The sequence below is a fragment of the Vipera ursinii genome (assembly GCF_947247035.1).
Source record: "Vipera ursinii genome assembly, chromosome: 2".
Lineage (NCBI taxonomy): Eukaryota > Metazoa > Chordata > Lepidosauria > Squamata > Viperidae > Vipera > Vipera ursinii.
Genome location: NC_139513.1, coordinates 62,818,463 through 62,836,974, shown reverse-complemented (window position 1 = coordinate 62,836,974; position 18,512 = coordinate 62,818,463). Strand labels below are relative to the sequence as shown.

Genomic DNA, 18,512 nt, shown 5'->3' with positions numbered 1-18,512 from the left:
AGCAGTAGTTTAGTCCCAGTTTAAGATTGTATGTCCCTGTGTGTGTGTGTTATGGGCCAAAAGAAAGAAAAGAAATCACATTTTCTCTGTAATAAACATAACATACACACATAAAATCCATTTCATATTCTACAAATTATTAACATTTCATTCATTACATTTAAAAATAAATAAAATTGAGAAAATAAACATATAGATTACTAACTCAAATATCTTAAGTCTCCCAAATCGGACTATTGTCAGTAAAATGCTTGTTGAAGTTCAAAAGAAAGATAAGATGACCTTTACTCTCTTTTTTTTTTTACTGTGGGCACAACAGCACACATCAAAAATGAAATTTAGTTGCCTGCTCTCAAAGTGAACACACACATAACACACACCTAAACATATACAACATATGTATAGACCCACACCCCTACATATACATAACAAATAAATATTAAACACTGGTGAATCATTCAGACACTTCTGGAAAATAAATATAACTTCTTGTCCTGCCCTCAGGTGCTTTGGAGATTACGTGGCGTTTCAAAAGGCTTCTAATGCAATCTTTTTATCTACAAAGAAACATGATCTTGATAATGAATTATCCATTGGTTATGTAACTATTTTAAATCTCTTTCTTTCTTTCTTTCTTTCTTTCTTTCTTTCTTTCTTTCTTTCTTTCTTTCTTTCTTTCTTTCTTTCTTTCTTTCTTTCTCCCAGCTGACATTGCCAACATTTCCTGTTGTTGTGAAAATTGGACATGCTCATTCAGGCATGGGAAAGGTGATCATGCTTTATTTATATATCTTGGAGACAGATAAATTATTTTTTAGAAGTTGGTTATGTAAATATTGCTCAGTTCAAATTAACAAAAAAGATTAAAACTTCAAGCAGTTATTAGGGAAATTTTTTACCTATGTACTATGGAATCTGTCACTTAGTAGTTGCTTAATGTTAGGTATATACAGTATGTTAGTCTCTTGAGCACAAGTTTAAAAACTCATAAAACTCAAATCATTTTAAGCTGAAAGACACCTTAAAGAGTAAAAATTCTTTGAAGAAAATGCTTTGTTTCGAAAGTAGAAAGATTTCATCTATTGTATGTTAGTTCTATAATTTGCCACATCCCAGTCCATTGATTTTACTTTGGGGCAAACTTATCAAATTGTTTTTCAGGGTAATTTTATTTATGGAATATTGTGAAGTCTTCATTTTTTGTAGAATATTAAATCTGCCTGAAAAATTATATGTAAAAGACTTTTCCAACCTGCTGGTCTCTACATGGGTTGCATTGTATTATCTGTCCCTCAGACAATCAATTCCTGTCTATGGATGATTGTAGTACAACAATTGTGGAAGTTGGAGGGGACTAATGCAGAGAGATGATCAACAATCCTCACTATCAAGTCTCAACTATTATGTTCAGAAATACCGAGAAATTTAATTCCTGCTTATTCTTTTTTTCTTTTTTGTTTCCATATGTGAAATAACTCTGGATGTTGAAAACAGGTCAAAGTAGACAACCATTATGATTTTCAGGATATAGCTAGTGTGGTAGCACTTACCCAAACCTATGCTACCACTGAACCCTACATAGACTCCAAATATGACATCAGGATCCAAAAGATTGGAAACAACTATAAAGCCTACATGTGAGCAAATAGATTCTGGGATTGTATGATATTGTTGTTCTTCTATATTGAAATTGAATGAACATTATTTACTCTGTTTTGGGAAAGGTAGGTAATCTGTTTTCTTTAGCAGTAAGGACAATCATCAGTTCTAATAATGGATCTTAATTATTCAGAAAAATGAACTGAATCTTTCCTTTTTTCAAACATATATATTAAAATAGAGTGAGAACAAGACACATTCTGAATAAATACGAAAACTAATATCATTTACTATAATTTATGTATTCCATATTCATCAAATTCGTGTTGCAGTTCATTTAAAACAATCCAAATGAACTTCAGTATTACTCAACAGAGAAAATAACATGTCATAAAGTTATTGCAAAAGAACAATGTATTTATTTATTTGATTTCTGTAGCTGCCCATGTTAACAAGTGACTCTGGATGGCATACATCAGGAAACCAATCAATCAACAATAAAATAAATTGTCTATAAATATAATATAAATCCAAATAAATCATCACATTCTCCAAAGGAGTAGACTGAGGGCATGATAGTTCTCTTTCACTATCTGAAAAGTTGCCATGTAGTGAATGGAACAGAATTGTTCAGTGTTGCTTTAGAACACAAGATAAGAAGAAATAGGTATACATTCAAAGAAAATAGATTTCTGTTGCATATCAGAGAAAAGATCCTTGTGTTAATTGCAACTGCAACAATAGTACAGACTACCACAAGAGATGGCAGATTTGCCGGAGGAGGTGTTTAAGCAAAAGCTAGATGTCCATCTGTGAGGGATGTGATAGTAAAGTAGTTTTGTACTGTGTGAGTAGTCTATTTCTCTAGTTTTTTTTATTTCATATTTATACATAGAATGAATCTTGGCACTGTTATTTTTCAAACAGAAATATGAATACATTTAATTTAACTTAAATTTCATTTTTATTTTTAGGACGTCTTCTCAAGGGATGGAATATTAGAACCTTTGAGACAAAAGCCTTTAGCTTTTGCAGTTAAATCATATTAAATACTTGAGTCATAGCTATCAACATTATTTTGATATGTTTAGTCAGGAGCTAAATATTCCATAATAGATTTTAACCTGCTTTTGTATACTTGTGATTTTAGCACAAAGACCAATTACTTTAAGAGGTGGAAATAAAAGCTACCTTGACAGTTTCAATGCTGTTTTCAAAATCTCTGGTATTGCAATCTTCTGTTGCTTATGTGATAATTAATTTATGTACAGTTAACTTAACTACAGGTAGTTGGAAATTCCCAATTTCAGAGTTGTTGTAATGCTTAAAGATTTATATATGTGGGCATTGCATTATTAGTACATTTCAAACAAGTGACACAGTGTAGTTTTTATGCAATTATATAATTATTAACACAATTCATAATCAGATATCTATTTAAGTTCAGCAGAAATGCTTTCTCTTTTAACATGGCTTCACTGAACTTAAATTCTTAAGTTTATCCTTTGTGTTGTTAAAATGACTGCAAGCTGATTCAGTGAAGAATCAGTATCTACTTTCTTGATCAAATCAAATTGCATGCTTTTGTTTATTCAGGATCTTTTTATTATTTTTTATTTTATATTTCACATTTGTGCTGGGAAGACTTTTTTTTCCTAATAAATGAACAGTTAATAACAAAATTAAATTGAAAAGACCCGTGTGCTTCTTTAGCATTTCTATTTCTCATAGGAGAACTTCTATATCTGGAAATTGGAAGACAAACACTGGATCGGCAATGTTAGAACAAATTGCTATGACAGACAGGTAAATAGGTCTTTCTGTAAATTATTTACTCAAGACTTTTTATTTTTATTTTCTCTGTTTTTAGCTTTTTCTTGTCAGAACCCAGGGAAACTTCAGAGATAGTAGGGCCACTTGAGAAGCACTTACATGCAAAAATTGCCAGGAGCATCTTCTGAAACAACTACTTGAATATGAAATAGTTGTGGCAGCTTTAGCAATTCAGAAAGAGCTGTTTTGGGGCTAGATGTTTCAAAGCCCCTCTTCTGGAGAAGTTTCATGGCATTAAAATAGATACGATTTATTTTTTTAACTGATACCTTGTTGTTATTTTTTAAAAAAATCTCAGCATGCATTCTACCAAATCACTTGGTGTTTTTTTTCTACTGAAGCATAAAATTATGCTTAGCCTAATGAGGCCAGAATATTATCTGAACATAAAAACTCGATAAATTCTGTGAAGGAAGAATGGCAGTTCTAATCCAAAACAGCATTCAGGCAATTATGAGCCCAGTAATATTCTGCAGTTAGCCATTCCGTGCAGATGTGTAGTCCTGCTTAAAGAAGCCTCACCTAATCAATTCTCCAAAAAGATAATGAAAAAAAGCAATAGCTCATTACATACTATTACTATTACTATTTCTGCCTAGTTATCTCAGAACACATTTCCAAAATATTTGATTGGTTTTATTTTCCAAACAATAACACTATGACCAGAAGAGTCAAGCTGTTTGAAGACAGTCCTCTTACAAACTCTTATGTACAGGCATGAATCCAACAGTAAAACAACTCTCAGTATAGTGTCACTTTCTCTGATTCATAAATTCTATTCTGAAGATAGATTCAGACGAATTGAGAACCACAAAGCAGGAGCAGGTGTATTCCTCTGGGATCATAATCAGCAAACGTCAGGCTCACTTGGGGAAAATGCAGTTTTTAATTTGTGCTGGAACTTTCCATTACACTTCAACAACTTGTAGGAATGGGAACACAGATCTTCACAGGTGAGATACAGATACTGGTTCCATTCCTACAAGTTTTGTCCCAAACATCTCTTTATCTCCAACCATCTTATGATTATTTGGCATCAATTCTTTTCCTTCACACAGCAGACACCCCCCCCAAATTGACTCCATGCCATCCTACAAAGGAGCCCACCACCCTGTTCTTCTCTCAATTCCAAATCTTACAGGGCACCTTGACTAATTTGTGGTATACTCCATCTATCCTCATCCAGTGCCCATTTTCCATATCATAGGGGAAAATGTATCAGAATCTGGAGCCATGAGATACTGTCTACTGTATCACGTTCCTCAACCTAGGTTTACATGAAAAAGTATTAACAAAAACCTGAAATATCATGTCCAGCCCATTCACACTTTTATTAGGAATCCTCCAATCCTTAACAGCTGTTTGGGAGGTACAGTATATGCAGGACTACATGGAAAACTGATTTTATATGGCTGACAAAAGGAATCCTTGATAAAATTCTTTCACTAGTTGAAGTTAATCCATTTGATTATCTCCTCCCTTGGATTGTTGTTTTTTTATACTACAGTGTAAAATATTAAATTCCTCCATGAGTCTGTTTTCTCATTTAAGTAACTAATGAAGATATGAGATTGATTACATCTAACTTTGCTTTAGAATATGGAGAAAAAAGACACAATAGTGAATAGTATACACAATAATGGAACCTGTTCTTTGTGTATGAAAGAGTGAAAGAAACAAGTCTGTCTTGAGTTCAGCTCAGCTTCCGTTGATTTATTGGCAAAGTGGTTTACCATTGCCTTTTCCTAGGATGTTTTCTGGAATTCAAAGTTTAGTCTGTATTCCTATGGCCCCATCTCAGTGCTAACCAGGATCAAATCCTTTTAATGCTTTTGAGATTATCCAAGTGACCAACTTTGGAAAATTCATATTAGGAATATGTATTGTATTGAATCAGATACATAAAGGTTTTTGTATAGATATGCTTTTCCTTGGCAAATTGTCCAAGACAAGCCTACTCTGTTCAATATCATTTATCATAGGTTTTGCAAATATGAACCATAAAACATTCTTAACGTTTTTTATTTTATAATGAGGGTTTTTAAAAACCAGGTTTATTTTATTTTAGTTTTATTTTTTCCCAGGTTCACAATGAAATACTTAAATTCAATTGCTATACATAGAAGTGGCTGTTAGCTAAAGAAACCCAATCACATCAGTCAGCACTTTTACAGATGTTGAATTTGACATATATCCAAAAAAACCCTGTTAGAAATGAAGATGGCAAAAAAATGAAAATATCAATTATACTATCCTCAATGCATTTTCATAAGATTTTTTTCAATATCTATGGAGCGGGGTCTTCCTCAGAAACTTTCTACTGTAAGGTCATATTGCAGCACAGAGAATGAATATGACACCTTAAGCATTTTTAATTCAGAATAATCATGTATTTGGTGACTTTAAGCAAGATTTATGTAAGAGATATATTGTTATGCATCCTTAGCAGATACCTCTGACTATATAAACAAACACCAGGAGCTTCTATATATTATCTTTGTATATCATTTGTATGTAAAGCTAAGAAAATAACATGTATTGATGATATTAACAGAAGTGTAGTTTAAAAATGAAAAATGGATAATAAGAAACATAGCATAACATACATTTTTCTCAGATCTGATTCACTTATATTAAACCCTCTTGTATATTCTGTCTGGAAATCTCAGAATTTTATGGTCTTTTTAAACTTTCAGGTAATGTATATTGATGCCTAAAATAGATATATTGTAGCTGCTTTACTGGACCATTTGTATATTATAAAAATATGACAGCTTAGATATAAAATATTCCAACTGTTGCTCTATGTGATTTTTTAAGAATGAGATACAAACAAAATATTCTGAATGGAGTCTAAACCCAAGCCATTCAGCTGAATCTCTCTTAGGACAACATTGTCTTTTTAAACTAATGGGAACTTATCTTCAAATTCCAGATACAAGCTCTGGATTGATAGCTGCTCTGAGATGTTTGGTGGCTTGGATATATGTGCTGTCAAAGCAGTCCATGGGAAGGATGGAAAGGATTATATTTTTGAGGTACAATAAGTGTGTCACTGCAGGTTATTTTTTAATTATGTATTTATATCTTGGATTTTGAGGTCTCCTTATTCCAAAAGGCTCTGAGCAGCTTGCAATTTTTAAATAATATATCATTTTAAAAAAGAATTGTTGTTGTTGTTAGTTGCGAAGTAGTGTCCAACCCATCGCAACTGCATGGACAACGTTCCTCCAGGCCTTCCTGTCCTCTACCATCTTCTGGAGGCCATTTAAGCTCACGCCTACTGCTTCAGAGACTCCATCCAGCCACCTCATTCTCTGTCGTCCCCTTCTTCTATTGCCCTCAACCTTTCCCAGCATTAGGCTCTTCTCCAGTGAGTCCTTCCTTCTCATTAGGTGGCTAAAGTATTTGAGTTTCAACTCCAGGATCTGGCCTTTTAAAGAGCAATCAGGGTTGTTCTCCTCTAGGACTGACCGGTTTGATCACCTTGCAGTCCAAGGAACTCGCAGGAGTCTTTTCCAACACCATAGTTCAAAGGCCTCAATTCTTTGGCACTCAGCCTTTCTTATGGTCCAATAAAAATAATTGTGGGAAAGCACAGTCATACTACGAGTTAGTTCTGAACATATAGTCTTAGGCCAAATATCAAAATATTTGCATAGTTCTCAGCAACTCTCCCTGAGATCTTTGGGTACAAGATTTATGGGTAACCCTTTCCTAAAAACAACCCAAAAAAATTACGCTTTACATGAAATGGGAAATTAAGAATACAGACATAAACTATACTTTCCCAGGCTAAATATTAATGTAGGCTACTGAACAATTAAATGTCTGCCTCTAGTATTTATAGAATAAATATTATTTAATTCATAGAAAACAGTAATCTTTGAGGGTTGTTTAACAAATAAACTAGGATACATGTGGGCTTAATAAATCTATGTGGAAAATAGAGATAAAATTGACAAAAGTATCCAAAAGCTGTTAGCAGATAAAAAAAGATAATAACATAATTAAATAATTAAATAATTATTTAATTAAAATAACATTTTAATCTTCTGGGAAGAGAAGGCACATGAGAAAGAGACCCAAAATACCTGCCCTAGGTTCCATGTGGCATAAAAGTCACTTAGCTGAAATGAGCAGTATAGAAATACGATAATGAATGAACAAATGAACGCAGAAGGAAATTCTTGCAGACTGTCAAATATCTGTTATTATATCCTGCAACAATAAAATTAAATCCTAATAGTTGTTGTGATGTCTGTTTCCTGAGCTGGCCTTCCTCAAAATGCTGACACCTGTTTAGCAAAGGCAAATCCGACTTAATTTGATCAGACTCTTGATTTTGAGAAAATGAGAATATACTTTTTCTAACTTTAAACTTTGTCCTTTCTAGGCAGAAATCAGTACCCAAGCCACATATATAGGTTTCTTGAGAAAATGCATAGAAATAAAAAAAGTAAAGTAAAAAGAAAATATTTCCCATTTTTTATTTTACTACTTTGTTTTGTTTTGAGGGGATTAAAATAGAAAACCCTGTCCAAAAAAAGCACATAAACTGCAAACCTGAAAAAAAATCATATCCAATGCATTTTATAACTATTAATTTTATAATTTTAAAATATAGACATATGTATAATTTTCTGAAAAGGCAATATTGAATGCTTTCTTAATAGTAAATGTAATGCTAATCAAATCCATAACACTCATCATATGTAATATTGTGAAATTGGTTTTTAAAATAAAAGCTTCTCAGTAAAACTTGGAAAATACTCATGTATCACTACTTGTTAAAAAGGATTTTAAATGAGAGGAAGGTGACAAATCTGTTGACCTAAAGTTGTCCAAGGCCAATTGATAGCATCAACATTATGATTTTGCTACAAAGTTCGATCCTGCTTCTCTAGATGTGAAAAATTCTTTCACAGTTTATCAAGCATATGGATAGGGATTATAATTGCTATTATATATTTAGGTTACTAAACTTAAAAAATATTCTTCAAGAGCTTTGTTGGTTTTTGTCACCTCTGATTATGAGAAAAAAAGTAAAAATAAATAAACTCTATTCAATTTTTTTTGTTTTAAAAAAATTTATGTAGTAAATGTATAGTTCAATACACTAATATATTTACACTACAATATTATGTAATATGGTTTTTATCAACGATGTAGCCCATTAACAAAACATGTGGCTTTTTTCTTTGTTAATGTGTTTGAGTGTATGTATGTGTCTGTGTATATGTATACTTTTTTTAAAAAAAAATGAAACGTGGTTCATGTCATTCAGCTCTGTTTTTCATTTGTGGTTGAGACAACAAAGTATATAGTAGACTCCTGATCTGGTGGTTGGCTTGATAGTTCATTACTACCAGTTCTATCATTCAAGTATGACTAATCACTGAATTGATGAATCTTGTACTAGTTCCCATGAGGCGTATTTGCCACATTAAGGTGCATTACAGAAGGATGATTTCATCAGTCATGATCATTTATCCAACATGTTTTTAGTTTTTACAAATTGCACAGAAGGGATACATATTACAGAACAAAGGGAGATATTTTGGTTGGCAAGAGAAACATTAATTCATAGAAATTAGTAAACTTTCCTCCATTAACCATTGCTTGATTCCAGCTTGTACGGATCTTCCATCTAATACCTAACACATATGTCTTTCACAAGCATTTGTTTATTAAATTCATCTTGGAAATACCAGAGTAGTTTCAGAGGGCAAATATAATTAAATATAATAAAACAGATTATCTCTGTCAAATATTTTTGAGCAAATAAAGCTTTTTCATACTTGATTAGTTAAAGAAACCTTTTCTATATATCCAGCATGAAACTGGTTCTACAGTAAATAGAAATAATGTTGCAAGGAAATACCTTGCATTATTAAAAATACAAACTTGATAGTGAGAAAAGATAATTTTATGGAGAATATTTCTAGGAAGCCAAAGAGCTAAAAAAGTAATATTCCACATGAGGTGGAAACAGAAAAGCTGTTTCTCATGGCCACTGAATAAATCTCAGTTTGTCTGAATGAATAAGAAGTCTGCATGAATAAGGAATCTTGATATTTTTAATACAGTTCACTGTGCAGATAAAGCTACTGTGCCAGTGTAGTTCAGACAGACTCGTAGAATTAATAAACTAAGGTATGTTTTGCAAATGTTTTCTAAAAACTGTATTTAAAGTTTTAGATGTTTATTTCCTAGGTTGTTTTTTACTAAGTGTTTTGCAGGAATGTAAAACTTTGATTTGACCATGCCTGGGATTATGGGCTTTCTTTCTCCAGAACTCCTCAAGCACACAATGGTAACCATTGATCAATGTATGGAGCTATATTAGTGCAAAGCCATCCGTTATGTATGTCGGATGGGTAGCTAATGCATATGATTTGCATTTCAAAGAGGACCTGGTTTTGGAGCGTGGTAGTATTGGTTCTGCAAACTTTCTGCAAGTCTTGATGCAGCAATCAAGCCACTGCAATATCCGTACTATAAATAGGTATATTTACCAAACTAGAATTATCCACTTTTAATGTATTCCAGTTCAGGTTTCTTCTCATAAAAAATAAAACAAAGCATTCCTTTTCATCATTTCTAATAACCCTAAATGCCCAAGTCTTGGCTAAGGAGAATTTTAAAAAAATCTACAATATTTTGCAGTCCTTTATTTTTAACTCTCTTTTCCATGCAGTTCAAAATAAATGATAATCACAGTGGTGTGGGTCACAGCATTAAAAATTACTACCTTTCTTTAGCTAACCAGTTTCTATATCTTCTAGGTTATGGGCTCTGCAATGCCTTTGATTGGTGAGCACCAGGCTGAAGACAAACAGCTTATAACTGAGCTTGTTGTAAGCAGAATGAACCAACTTTTATCTAAAACACCTATACCATCTCCTCAGAAACCAACTGCTACTCAGCAACCTCAGGTAAGGAATGCTGACTCATAATTAGGTATAGAAAAAGAATTAAAAACATGCTGTTTTTAAAATATCCAAATAGAGATCAATAGAAAGTAAAGCAGTAAAACAGTAAAAATAAACTTTTAGGATACAGTAAATATCTATTATTTGTTAATTAACTGAGACAATATAGCCTATAATCATCTCTTATTTGCTTCTGCTCATTTTCTTCTCAAGGTAAACATAAACAGCTCCATAAATAATATTTTAGGTGATTGTAGTAATATGTGTGTTTGTGTCTATATATTTTTCTATTTATTTAAAAATAAATGTTTACCAGCTATGCTTGTTGTCTTCTCCAGGCCCAAAATGGTTTTAGATAAAAGCATGATCAAATTGTAATTAAATATACAATGGTATCTCAGTACGTTTGTACCTTCAAGTCAGTCTTCAAAATAGTTAAACATTCCTAGCTGTTGATGATTTTCATTCATGACACAAAACCTAACCAGAAGATCATAATTGACCATGTTGACTGGTCATTTATTCCGAAGTTCAAAAAGAAGGAACTGCTTATCCGTAAGTAATAAACATGTCTAACTTACTATAGTGAGGAGATATTAGATCATGAACATGAATTCAGTTTGTTGGTAGGTGATACTATTTTCTTTAGTATTTGGTTTTAAGTAACATAAATTCCCTGGCACCTTACTTGAGTAATAGGCTCATTCATTCATTCATCCATCCATCAAATGTATATGACTGCGCATCTCATGAAAAGACGGTGTGGATGGCGTGCAATAAAATTATAAAACAGTTAACATATAAAAACTAACAGAAAAAAAATAAAAATCACAATTAAAACTTAAGAAAGGGCAGCAGTTGTCAATAATAATGGAGCTACCCAGGGCTTTTTTTCTCATAGAACACTCAGAATGGCATTCCGGCACCTATTTTTTTGCAAAAAAAAAAAAAAAAGCTCCCTCTATTGGCTTTCCTAAGCCTATTGCAGGGGTAGGCAATCTTGGCTCTTTTTTATGACTCGTGGACTTTAACTCCCAGAAATCCTGAGCCAGCCATGCTGAGGGGAAAGGGAGAGGTTTCCAAGCTGAGCCATGCTGGCTCAGGAATTCTGGGAGTTGAAGTCCTTGAGTCATAAAAGAGCCAAGGTTGCCTACCCCTGCACTAGAGGAGGACATTAAAATTATTTACAGGGTTACTTCTTTAGGAACTAAACTTTTAGAATCTAAAACAGCTAATTCAAAAAAGCCAACAGGAAAGAACCTCAGATTTTTCATCTGCTTCTGTCTTTTGAAAGGTAAAATTAGATAACAAAATAATCTATTTCCTATGTTAACATCTCTGCAATGATGATTTCATAAAGGTAACAGGAAAGAAATGAGAAACATTTTTCTCAATATAGTATATCTAATTTAGCTGATGCTTGGAAAAAAATAGTATCCTTTGTACATACTCTTGAAAACAATTTTGAATCTAACCATCTATTACAACTAAACCACTTTAAATTAAACAATTCTTAAGAATGAAATATTCTTAATTTGGACTTTACTTTTACTGTTTGGACTGTTTGAAAAATAGATTATTTAGAATCTAGTTATGTTGCACTTCAGTCTTTAAATAATTAACATAGTATATACATAACAATATATGATGTTTTCCATGGTTAGCTTAACATCAATAACAACATTTATTAAAAATGCTAAAATAATTTCTGGTAGTATTATCTGTACATTAAAATTTTGCTTAGTCACAATCTTTCACTTTTCACATTCTGGACAAGCAGTGGTCATGTATTCTAGCAAAAGATGTTACATATGTGCATAAGCGTAGTCAGTAGCATATGCCTTTTTAAAAATATCAAACATGCAAAAAACAAAACTAAGTCCAAAATATCTGTATTACATCCAGAAATGCCAACTTTGCAACCAATATTTCTCATCCATAACTATGGCACCCTAAGGATACCTGCATACATGCAAATGCTTCTCTGGGATCAGTAACGCAAAAAGGATTGCTTTTTCCTTCCAGTAACATATACCTAAAACCAGTTTATTGCATTTGGCAATTGTACTAAAAAAAATCTCATTGTCAACCAATATAATTCATTTACTTTGAAATCAAGTGAAAAATTGATTTAAATTATTTTATTAAAACAAATTAATGGCAATTCTTTTATAAGAAGTTGTCTCAAACAAAATGAGTTTGACATGCCTGCTCTAGATAGTTGATTGCTCCAAAATAAATTCTAGACCAGGCCTGTATATGCAGTCTGCCAAGCACCCTTGAACAGAGCACAGACTTTTTTTTAAAAAAAAGTAATAAAAACACCACCACTGCCCTGAAAGTCATGTTGCCTAGTGCCTCCATGGCTTACCATGACCACGAGCTCCAACACTGTAGATGCTCCTCTAGTCACCAAATCATTGATTAGCCCACCAGCATTTCTTTGCAGACCACAAAGATTTTAAATTTATCAGTGTGGGCCTTTCCCTTCTACAAGTTGCACATACCTCTTCTAGATTTTATTTATTTATTTATTTTATTAAATTTATATGCCGCCCTTCTCCCTGAGGACTCAGGGTGGCTCACAACAATAAAAATTAAAAAACATAGAGTAAAAAATTTAAAAGAGAATTAAACAATAAATACAAATTACAAAACAATTTAACCCAGTAAAAGCCTAATTAAAAATCGTAGTCAGTCCAGGCCCGCTTGTTGGAACAACCACGTCTTCAGGTCACGGCAGCAGGACTGAAGGTCAGGGGCTGTCCGCAGCTCCGGAGGCAACTCATTCCAGAGTGTTGGCATGCCCACAGAGAAGGCATGCTTGCTAGCATGCTTGCTAGCCAGCATTGCCTGGCCGACGGAACCCTGAGGAGGCCGACTCTGTGGGAGCGAACCGGGCGATGGGAGGTTGACAATGGCAGCAGGTGGTCTCGCAAGTACCCCGGGCCTAAGCCATGCAGGGCTTTAAAGGTTATTACCAGCACCTTGAATCGCACTCGGAGGGTAACCAGAAGCCAATGCAGCTCACGCAGGAGTGGTGTAACATGGGAGTACCGAGATACAGTAAAACAGTGCCTCCCACTCCCAACCCCTTGAGCCGTTGCAGCAGGATACCATGGTCGATGGTATCAAAAGCCGCTGAGAGGTCAAGTAGGACAGAGGAACAGCCCCTGTCCCAGGCCCGCCAGAGATCATCCACCAGTGCGACCAGTGCCGTTTCCGTGCTGTAGCCGGGTCTGAAACCAGACTGGTATGGGTCCAGATAGTCCGCTTCATCCAGGAATTGCGGGAGCTGACGCGCCACAACACTCTCAACAACCTTCGCTACAAAGTGAAAATTGGAGACAGGATGGTAGTTATTCAATGAGGCTGGGTCCAGAGCAGGCTTCTTGAGGAGGGGCCTCACCACCGCCTCTTTTAAGGCAGAGGGGAAGACACCCTCCTTCAAAGAAACCAGCCAGGAGGGACATGGGTCCAGTAAACAAGTTGTAGTGCTCAGTCTACGCATGATCCTGTCCATATCATCCAGAGTCATAGGGTCAAACTCACCCCAAATGGTATGATCAAGACCTGCCCTTTCCACTCCACCGGATTCCGCCCAGTCGGAGTCCAAGCCAGTCCGGATCTGAGTGATTTTGTCCTGCTGTACAAGTTCCTCAGCCCTACCATTTTCCTCTTGCCTTTCCGAGTTAACTCCTTGGTCTGTCATTGAGCAAGAATTGACTTTGTAGGGAAGCATATTATCATTTGATGTATATTTAACATATGTTCTACCTTTATTTACCGATTATATAATATTTGTATGCAATCCACATGGTGAGGTTTGGGGCAACTTACAATAGAAAAAACTATATTTTTAAAATCATAAGATTAAAACATAAAAGCAGGGCTTTTTTTCTCATTGAATGCTCTGAATGGCGTTTGGGCACCTTTTTTACACAAAAAAAGCTTTTGCACAAGTTATGCTACTCCCTCTATTGGCTTTCAAAAGCCTATTGGCTTTTGAAAGCCAATAGGAATTGCTGCTGAGTGTGCCAAAAGACCCGGCCGGCAAACATTGCATCGGCAAGTTGTCTGCAGCGAAGGTGAGTTGGCAGGAACTTTGCATCCCTCCCTGCTGCCCAACTACACCATCTCAACTAGGTAAGTAAGAGAGGACAAGGAGTGGGAGGTGGGTTCTGCAGAGTTCATGTGCACTCCTTCCTTGTGCTCCCCCATGTCAGCCAGGCTGGTGGCCTACCCAGTGCTGGACCTGCACGCCTAAGTGGCCGCCCTGCATCGCCTGGCCTGCACCACCTGTGCTGCCCACCCCGTGCAGCCTTGCCATATAGAGTGTGCCCCACTGCTCCCACAGCACCAGCCGCACCGGCTCCGGCCCCGGGGGACAGCCCGCCAACACCCCTCACACCCCTGACTGCAACAGCGCCACTCCCCTGCCCTCCCCACCTCCTGTGCCTGCCAAGATGAGAGTTCTGGCACCTTTTCTTTTCTTTTTGTTTTAAGAAAAAAAGCCCTGGAGCTACCTAAGTACCTCACCTGTCCCCTGGGATCCTAAAGCCTAACAGCATAACCAGATTTTGCAGGACTTTCAGAAAATTAACAGGGATGGGGTCAAACTCATTTTGGGGGAGAGGGGGTGTTCCATAAGACTGGTACCACAGCAGAAAAGGCCTATAGCATGTCTCTTCTTCCAGGTCAGATGGGATGGATATAACCAGGGAGAAGCAATTCCTCAAATAATATTAGGATATTACTGAATGCTAATGATGCAGTAATGTTGCTCTTAATCACAGTGGATCTTAGAAGAGAAACACCACAATTATTACAATGAGCAAATATTAACAATTAACGTTACCAACACCAGGACCATTACCTTCCCCTAACAGCCAAAACAATGAATCTGAAAATTAGATGGAGACACCATTGAGGAGGTAAAGACTTTCAGAATTGTTTTTCAAGCTTCTAGAAGTTGAAGTGCAAACTTAGATTATGTATCACAAAAAACTGACATTGGGATAGTTATTGAAATACATACAGACCAGAAAAAGTGGGTAAAAATATTAAATCAGTCTATGCTAAAAGCCTTGTTTGCAGCAAGAAGTTAAAATCTGAATAATATGAACTTAGAATAGTACTATATAATGCAAATACTTATATGCATATACACAAATATTCTCTCTCATATACAGACTCAAATGCACATATATTCATAAATAAAACAATAAAAATGATCCAAAAGGGATTTAAAAATTATAAATATTTTATAGATCATTTGGAACTGTCAAAGGGTACAGAATAAAGTTTTTAAAATATATGAAGAACTACAAATAATGAATTTTAAGATCATGCTCAAATTTTGTATTTTTTCATCTATGTCTCTACATATATACTAATATGTTTATGTTCACATACATTCATTAGGAGATTTCACAGTACAAAAATATAAGAGCAAAAAGGCATTATGACTTTTTATTTTATTCAGTCTGTTTTTCTGTCCAAAATATATCAGGTCAGCATAATTTACCTCTCTTCTCCCACCTCCCCATTAAGAGTGTAGCACCATCTTGTGGAAACTGCTCGCCTCTACTGAAAGCAAGTCCATTCCTATTTTTAATGAGATTGAACAAAGACTTTAAGATAAATTTTAATAATGCAGCCAAAATGCAGCTAGAAATATATGATTTTAAATATATCCAAAATATCAATAGTTTTGCATTATGAATTTGTTATATGAAGAATTTAGACAGTTGTTTGGGTAATGTATTTGTTACAAGTAAAGAATAAGTCATGTAAGCCTCCGCTGCAGGACTTCAGCATCTACTGCCCAGTCACCAAAACATCATCTCTGGTAGTTCTACAGCGAGTTTAGCTATTCCTCCTCCATCTTTGCTGCTTCAGCATTTGCATGCTAGAGCTGCAGTATGTGAATCAAGGACTAGTTTATCCTTTTGATTTTTTATCATAGAAGGCCCGCAGGCTACCCCAAAGCATTGAAAAAGCAGATTCAATCAGAACTAAAAAAAAACAGTATAGGGACTACGAGCATCACTCAATTTTTTTCTTGGTTACCTTTCCTATACTGGGAATGTGCAAACCACTTTTTAACGGCCCAGTAGCTTTTGCATTCATGTGGAAAAATGATACCGGGCAGAATCCTTTTCTTGTGACGTTCTCATCCTTATGGAAAACTGCTTAGTTAGAGGAGGTGATAACAACATTGAAATAATTTTATCAAATTTCCCCAACAGAGAGAAGCATCACTAAAATAAAAGTGAAGATCACACAGATGCACCAGATTATGCAGACACAATTATGCTCCTTTCTCTGAAAAGCAAAAACTGTAGTGACTATGAGAAAGAAAAAAAATCCAAATTAAATTAATATTTTTGTTAAGCGAGCTAAAAGATTATCAAATTTTGTAAGGTTTTGAACTTTTAAGGACTGTTCTCATAGAATATCCAGAAAGAGAAGCTATTTAAGCCATATATTTCATCAATCTTAGATGGGATGTGGGAATAATTTGCAGATGGTTCCTATCAAATGTAGAACTGGCAATACATTGAAAAAGTACTCTTCCAAAGCTTGCTGGCAAAACAAAGAAGAAATTTGCACAGGGTGTATGCCACAGATTTCTTGCTGGATGGAAAATTCAGAGAGGCGGTGTTTATATCGGGAATCCCCCAAACTTGTAGCTAAAATGAAAAGAATCTTCAAGAAGGGGGAGCATATATGTAAAATGGAAGTATATGCCAATTTTGAATTGGGCAGCAAGCCATGAGCAGTGGTAGCTGCCCTAGGAAAGTCTACTAAAAAATTGTCTACAAAAGTCTACAAAATGTCAGGTGAGCAGTGAACCATGAGGGCACAAGAGAAACTTCTCTGGGCACACTGGTGCCCTTAGGCTTAATATTGTGGATCCCAGTTTTATACTTACAAAGGTGGAGATTTTTGTATTCGATAAAAAACATTATCAGAAGCCAAAACACATTGGAAGAATTACACCATCAAAGAATACAAGGAAAAACTATTGTTGAATACTTAACATGTGGCAACTCAGTGTTTATTGGTTTCTGCACCAGCAGATGGAGATATTGTTATGTAGTAATACTTCAATGTTAGTTACTGTGGAACTTTGTATAAAAGCACTTTTTTAAGATGTTTTTAACTTTTCACTTTTATATATGAAATTACACAACAATGGTCATCTCATACAGTAGTATGCGTTTCAACCGATACATGATTATTTGTGTATGATCTCTGAACACCTGAGAAATGTCTAAAGGCAGTACTTTTCTTATGCAGAGATGGTTATGATTACTGAATATTTTTGTGGGTAGTGTGAGGGCTGCTGTAATTTAGTAATTTAAATGAAGTAATAATAAATGCATAGGCCCTTATGACATATGTAGATAAGGTTAGAACTCTTCGTTTTGTTTTCTCTCAGCTTTGGGGATAAACTTTGTAGGGGATGTTTTGATTTTTTTAAGTACAATTAAGTCTACTTTAGGACCTAAAACTTTTAGAAGTTTTTTTAAAAATGTTTTCTGCCTCAACATTGCAATAAGCTATACTGCAGACTTTCAGAATTTATGTTTAGAGAGGCATTGGAGAACACTAAAAAAAACATTTGAGAGACTTTTGTGATTCTAGAGCTTCAGATCTACCCCTTCTAACATAACATAACTTCTGCTTGCTCAGTATCAGAAGCAAACAAAAAAAGGATCGAAGAAATCTCTTTGAATTTCCTCTACCTCAAGTCAAAGCAAACGTCTAATGAAAAATATCTGAGGAACACAGATGACTAGAAGAGAGCTATATAGCTTTAGTGTAGTAGTTCCTACATTCAAAAATTCAAATCTAAAAGTTAGAAAAAGGTGCTACAGTTTATCTACATTAGGTCAACAATTAAAAAAGAAAAAGATCTTGAAATATTCATGGTAGCTAGGGATAGCCATTAGACAGTTACTTTAAGATGGTATATTGTTCCAAATGTTTATAGTTATAGTTATATTTATAGTTTCAAATTCCTAAAATACCAAGAACCAGTTTCTGGAAACCTGAGGAAAATACTGCACAGAAAGTTCTTTTTGCCTAAGAATTTACACTTGTGCAGTTACAGTCCTATTAAATTCCACCTAAAGA

The 18,512-nt window shown here is 34.8% G+C and overlaps 1 protein-coding gene across 1 annotated transcript in view; it reads left to right on the top strand.

The window, feature by feature from the left end:
• Positions 1-18,512, top strand: part of SYN2 (synapsin II) — a gene marked incomplete at its 5' end in the record, with an annotated part of 118,718 nt that overhangs the window by 87,574 nt on the left and 12,632 nt on the right. Inside the window, 5 exons of the mRNA XM_083353871.1 lie at positions 706-768; positions 1,495-1,637; positions 3,331-3,405; positions 6,368-6,470; positions 10,221-10,370. Of these exons, the coding sequence (XP_083209997.1) occupies positions 706-768; positions 1,495-1,637; positions 3,331-3,405; positions 6,368-6,470; positions 10,221-10,370 (534 nt within the window). The remainder of the gene's footprint in view (positions 1-705; positions 769-1,494; positions 1,638-3,330; positions 3,406-6,367; positions 6,471-10,220; positions 10,371-18,512) is intronic.